The sequence below is a fragment of the Zalophus californianus genome, chromosome 15 (assembly GCF_009762305.2).
Source record: "Zalophus californianus isolate mZalCal1 chromosome 15, mZalCal1.pri.v2, whole genome shotgun sequence".
Taxonomy (NCBI): Eukaryota; Metazoa; Chordata; class Mammalia; order Carnivora; family Otariidae; genus Zalophus; species Zalophus californianus.
In genome coordinates, this window is record NC_045609.1 from 62,299,155 (window position 1) to 62,305,581 (window position 6,427).

General features: G+C 58.6%; 1 protein-coding gene across 1 annotated transcript; it reads right to left on the reverse strand.

Annotated features, from left to right (window-relative positions):
- Positions 1–1,313: 1,313 nt before the first annotated feature.
- Positions 1,314–4,721, reverse strand: CALHM1 (calcium homeostasis modulator 1). The gene is given in 4 exon segments (XM_035724361.1): positions 1,314–1,775; positions 1,778–1,834; positions 1,836–2,040; positions 4,162–4,721. Coding segments are annotated over 4 exon segments (1,044 nt in total). The 3' UTR covers positions 1,314–1,553.
- Positions 4,722–6,427: the final 1,706 nt, after the last annotated feature.

The following is a 6,427-nucleotide window of genomic DNA, read 5'->3' on the forward strand; positions in this document are numbered from 1 at the left end:
GAGTGGGACTTACATCTTCTTGGCCCTCAATTCCCTCCTCGACAAGGTGGCTCCAGTTCCTCATGTCGCCCTCCCCTTCTGTACAGGGGAGGGGGGTAAAGCACTCGGGTTCAGGAATCTACAAACACATTAGCCACCGTGTACCTAGTGCCTGTTCTGGCCCATGAGCTTTACTTGCTTCACCTGTTTCCTGATTACAACAACCCCATCAGGTAGGTGCCCTCATCCCCATTGTACATATAAAGGAAACTGAGGCACAGAAAAGGAAGCAACTGGCCTGAGGGACACTGTAAGGTGGTTAGAGCCAGCATTTGTTCCAGTTCTCTCTCACTCTGGAGTTGAGCTGTTTCTACTCTAGGCAGCTTCCCCCCACCACCCCTCCACCCTCATTCCTAGCTCAGGCCAAAGCCTGTTAGCACTCGGGAGCCCCCTCCCAGGGGTAGGGGTTTGAGAAAATGGGAAGATATCAGCTTCTTTTCTAAATGCCCAAGCTCTGGGGAGGTCTGATTTCCCCCTGAGACTTGGATGTGAAGGAGGCATTCAGGTGGTCTCCAAGGAGACCTCCAAGGGAGGGTGGTATGGTCTGAATGTGTCCCCCCAAATTCATGTGCCAAATCTTAACTCCCCAAGGGGATGATATGAGGGGGTGGGGCCTTTGGGAGGTGCTTAAATCAGGAGGGCAGAGCCTCATGAATGGGATCAGTGCCTGGAAAAGAGGCTCCAGGGAGTTCCCCTGCCCTTTCTACCTGTGGAGACACAGCGACAAGGCCCTGGCTTTGAATAAGGAAGAGGGCCTCCATCAGAACATGACCATGCCAGGGCCATGATTTTGGACTTCCAGCCTCCAGAACTGGGAGAAGTAAAGTTCTGTTGTTTCTAAGCAGCTCAGTTTATGGTATTTTGTTGGAGCAGCTCACATGGCTAAGACAGGAAGACTTTTGTGCTTGGGACTAAATAAATGGACAATCCACTTGACAAGTGTTGAGTGGCCTCCATGGTGACCACACGCTCTGGCTTCTCCCAAGGAGACCTAACTTCTGGCATTTTGTCTCCTTTCCTGTCACTGCAGTTGTGTTACATCAGGTGAGGTTGCGGGCCATGTCCTCATGGCCCACTCGCAGCCTCATTTGGGAGATGGACCCAAATCAGAGGATTCCTGCTTTGTGAGATAGCCAGACGCCCTCCCACTCCCTGAGTCTTGAGCATAGGGGAACAGAGATCATAAAAATTCACGGTGAGGGTGGCTGTAGGACCTGAGAGGAGACAGTGAAGCAGGGATGAAGTGGCTGGGGTGGGGCTGGGCAGGTGGGAACTTGTCCACCCCAACCAGTTCTGAACCTTTCTAATACTGCTGTGTCCCAGCTGGGGGACTGATGTCCCCTTCCAGCTCCAAATTTCCTGCCTCAATGGGCAGGTGAATGCCTGGGCATGTGGGTCTGTCCCAGGGGCCTACCACTCAGCACCGGCAGGCTTCATTTTCCCATCTGGTTTGGGGGGGGTCTGAGAGGCTGTGGGCTCAGACCCCCATTCCCGCCTCTTCACTTGGCCACAGCTCACACTCTGCTGAAGTAGGTGGCCACCTCCTTGTGTGGAGCCCGGGGCCCGCCCCCCACCCAGCCATTGCCCATCGGGGGCTCCTCCTGGCCCAGCCGCAAGGGCGGCTTGCATTTGTGCCAGCTCGTGAGCAGCCTGTTCATGGTGCCTTGATCTGTGATGCCGTGCAGCTTCTCCCTCTCCTCCTCAGCCCCATCCGTGGCCACCGGTGCAAGCCGAGGCAGCAGGGGGCTGTGGCCAGCGCCCTGTGGGCGTGACCCAACTCCAGGTCATGGTTCAATGGCCTCGAAGAACTGCTGGATGCAGACCTTGGCGAAGGCCTTGGCGTGCTCCGTGCATGTCTCATCGAAGAGCTTGCGCTCAATGTCGATATAGTGGGACCAGTACTTGCTTTTGAGGAAGGCAGCCTGTGTGAAGCAGGGCCGCACAGAGCGCACAACAAATGCCAGCAGTGTGGTCAGCAGCACGAAGGACCAGCCCAGGGCCCTGCAGGGGAGAGGGGAGGGAGTTGGCTGGCAACCGTCCTCGCCCGCCTCCCAGGCTGGTCTACACCCCCCAAAGCATGTTCTCTCAGGGCCTTTAGGGAGAAGAGTACTGACTGGGCAAATGACTTCACCTCTTGGCCTCCATTTCCTTTTCTGTCCAATGGGCATAGATAAACCATCTCACAGAAATGAGATTCTGTGTGGAAAATGCCCCACGTGTAGGCCTGGCACTCAATACACAGGAGTTAACTGGGCAGACTTTGGAATTAGGCTGTCTGGCTTTGGACCTTGTCTCCAGTCCTTACTAGTTGACCGGGAGCAAGGTATCTGACTTCTCTGTGCCTCAGTTTCCCCACCTATAAAATGGGATTGCTGATAGTACGTATCTCATAGGGTTGTTGTGAGGACTAAATGTGGTCTCGACCAGCACAGTGCCTGGTACATAGTTAGTGCTCAATAACTGTTAGCCACTATTATTACCTCAAGAGGCCCTCACTAACCATGCCTCTTCCTTGACCTCCTTGAGGGGCATGGTGACCCTCCTCTGAGCTTTGTTCCTCTCCTCTGGCTCCCGGTATTGTCTGCCTTTCAGGAGCCAGCACTAAACAAGCCTCCTCTGTGAGGGCTCTGAGCTGGGCCCTCAGGGGTGGCAGAGACAAACCAGACACTTGCTCAAACTCTGTGCTGAAGAGCACTAGACACTTGGGTTGCTAGACCTGTTCTATATAATTCACTGTCAGGCACAGGGCAGGAGGCTCTCCAAATCTGGGCTTCCGGATCAGCCCCCAGCTGCACAGAGAAGCCTTTGGCCAGATCAGGTGGGTAAATGCCTATAATCGGGGTCGGGGGGGTTGTGGCCCAACAAACATGGGCTGGGAGGCTGCAGAGCATGTGCTTGGTTTGGGGGAGTAGGCATGGGGAGTAGACCCCGTGGGGCTGGGTCTCCTCATGTTTCAGGTAAAGCCGGAAATCTGATTTTGTGTGTGAAATGTCTGGTTTTCCAAAATTGCAAAACTGAATTTTGAATTCACTCTGAAGGCCAGACGAAACAGGTCTATAGGCCGGGGAGCCTGTCCTCCGGGGGCCCTTTTAGTTCATGATGCGGTGGGTTTGAAGGTCAGGCAGAGGGACAACTGTCCTAGGCCCTGAGGCCTGGGACAATGGCAACAAGTGCCCACAGGGAGGAAGTGGTTTGGGAGGGAAGCAGAGCTTGTGCACTCAGAGAGTGACATTCATGTGGGGCGTCTGGTGGTGACATGGGCCCTACAGGAGGGCTGGCGCCAGGGAGCCAGGGGTCTGGACTTGCCAGAGTGGAGTGTTCCTCCAGCCCTGGCCCGGCAGGCCTGGCCCCTTGCCCCTCCCCTGACAGCCCGTGGTCCATCTGCTGCAAGGACCCGCAGCTGCTGCTGCTTCCTTCCCCGTGCTGGCGTGACTGCAGGGGTGGCCTGGGGCTTGGACGGGGGAGGGTCCAGAGGGGGCAGAAGACAAGGGAGTGGGGGCTGGGGAGGACCAAGCTCTGGATTTCCCCTGTCAGTGGGCCCTCCAACCCTGCCTTTAGGGCACATCCCAAACAATGCATCCCCCTCACCCAAGCCTCCCTTGCAGGGGCACCAGGACCCTCGGATCCCACTCCCGGAGCAGGGAGGCACCTGCTGGGGGCATTTGCCAGGGAAATGTACCCAAATGGCCCAGCCACCCACCTGCCTCACCACTGCCCCAGCCTGGAAGAAGAAAAAGGATTGCAAATACACCAGGGCTTCCCAGCTGGAGCTCAGGATGGAGAATGTGGGGCTGGCTGAGCTGTGGGGTCCCTCTAGGACCTCAAGACAGGACACAGGCCTCTGGACTGAGGTAGCCATAGCACTTTTTCCAGGTGGCACGGATCCAGGGAAGACACACGGCTCTGCCTTCAGAAGCCCTGGCCTCAGTTGGGAAAATACGTCCCTGCCCCCAAAGAGCTCCGTCTGAGGGGGAGCCCCAAGCCCAGTCTGGGGAGCTCCCATCTATTGGGGAAACACGGCTGGCTGTGCCCCGAGCAAGCCTCATTTCAAGAGGTGGGGGATTGGACCTTGCCAGAGGGACCCTGGGCCGCGAGGGGAGACCCGGGCCGAGGCCGGGCCGCCCCCTCACCTGGGAGATGCAGCGCAGGTAGCGCACGGCCACGTCGCGGGCCAGCAGCCAGTCACCATCGTAGATGTCGGGGCAGGGCACCCGGGCCAGCAGGCGTGCGAGCTCGGGCCGAGACAGGCCAGGTGCCAGGCTGCCATTGCCCAGCACAGTCACGGGCACCGCAGTGCAGAAGGCACAGAGGAAGCACTTGCCATCCAGCAGTGTGACGGCCACCCAGATGACCGGCGCAATGAGGGCGCGCTGGGCCATGGAGCAGAACATGTAGCGCAGCACTGCGGGGTCCTTGGCCCGGCGGCCCGGGGGCCGCTTCCACTCTTCGGCCAGCACGGACACATTGTTGTTCATGACCAGGCCGAGCAGGAAGAGCACGAGGGGCGGCGCCAGCAGGATGCCCGCGCTGTAGGCCGTGTTGTAGCCCGGCAGGCAGGGGCAGTTGAAATCGAAGGCGGAGTACACCTGGGCGCTGGCCAGGGCCATGATGCCGCAGATGCCGTTCATGAAGGACTCCTGGTTGGACTGCAGTAACTGGAAGATCATCCGGAACTTGTCCATGGTGCCCCCTACAGGGCCGGGTGGCCTCCTCCCACCTTGCCACCTGCCTCAGGATGGCCCCCGGGGCCCGCTCTGCCCCGCGGGCGCCCGCCGCACGGCTGAGACGGGCAGCGCTCAGGGCAGTGGCTGAGGTCGCTGTCTCTTTGAGAGCCTGCTAGTCAGGGGCTGGCTGAGAGGGCACGGGTCAGCCAATCCGGTGGGGGCCGCCAGCGTCTGCCCCTCCCCCGCCTTCCCCTCCGGGGCTCCTTTCGCCACGGCTGCTCCGGCACTGGGGAACCACGGGGCCACACCTGATGGAGACCAGCTGTCTGTGGGTGTGGGTGAGGAGGGGGGGAGGCTCGGACGCAGGCCGGGAAGACTCGGTTCACCAGCAGGTTGGAGTGTGGGAGAATCCAGGGCTGGGGCAGGGCCTGAGCTTCTTGACCGTTTCCCCCTGCGTTCCTAGAAAGAGGGGAGTCCTCCGCCTTCTGCCCTGCCCAACGGGTCTTCCCTCCATGCTGTATGAGGGTTCATGGGGGCTCCTCCGTCAGTTCAGACGGTGACGGTGTGATAAGGTAGTCATGACGGGGATGGTGGGGATGGTGGTTATGCGGTAGTGTTGTTGATGGTGGTGGTGACCGTAGTGGTGGGGACGGCAATGCCGTGGGTGGTGCCGGTCACAGAGGGGACGGCGACGGTGGGGGTGGGGTGGGGGTGTGAGATCGCGCTAATGCGGGCTGGCGTAGTGTAAAAAGCCCTGAATTTGCACTCAGAGGATTGGGATCCGCCAGAATGTCGGTCTCCTCCTGGCTGGCCCGGGAGCTGTGCCTGTGAGCATAACGCAGGGGCTTCTACGTCCTGTCCGTTCGAGTCTCTGCGGGTGTGTCTGTGTGTTTACGGACTGTGGATGACAGATCCTCTCCTGGCTGCCCCAACTGTTTTCTACTCCCCCAGATCAAAAATTAAAGGGGTGGTGCTGTGGGGGTTCATGCCTGGAGCTGTGGCCCCCAGAGTGTCTGGGGAACCAGGCCAGGGCCCCTCCATTAGCATATCAAAGTGGGGGGAGAGCCTAAAGGGCTCCCTTTGATGTTGCCAGCTTTCCCAGAAAAACAGGTCAGACCCAGCGCCAACCAAATGGGGCTGGAGCAGAGCAAGAGCCTGGATAGGGAGGCTCTGTGGGGCCCTCAGATCTGTGTGTCCACGTGTGAGCTTCCTGTGACTTTGGGCCTCTGTGACTGCATGTGTGTGAGTGCCTGCAGGAGAGGTCTTTGTGTCCGTGCATCTCTGTATGACCGACAAGAAGGAGCACGGCCTGGGGCTTCCCCTGGGTCAGGCCCGATGCCAGCCCTCCTCCACACGCATCACCTTGTGTAACGCTCAAACAATCCTATGGGAGACGTGTATATTGTCCCCATAGTACAGAACTGGGGACTGAGGCTCAAGTGAAGTTACTAGCTAAAGGTTACGTGGCTTGTAGTGGAGGAGTGGGATTTGAATTCAGACTAGGAGGGAATTAGGGGACGAAGGAGGGGGCAGGGCGGTATGTTTTTGGCCTTTCTCCTCCAACAGAATCAGGTTCCCCTATTCTACTAGTTTGGATGGAAATGCGAGTGTATCACAGGTAGGATTTGGTGGGGAGGGATATTGCTCTCCTCAGTCCTCAAGCTCGAGCACCTAGGCTTGGTGGCCCTTGGAGGACCCTTTTTGGGGCTCTCCAGGGGTGCACC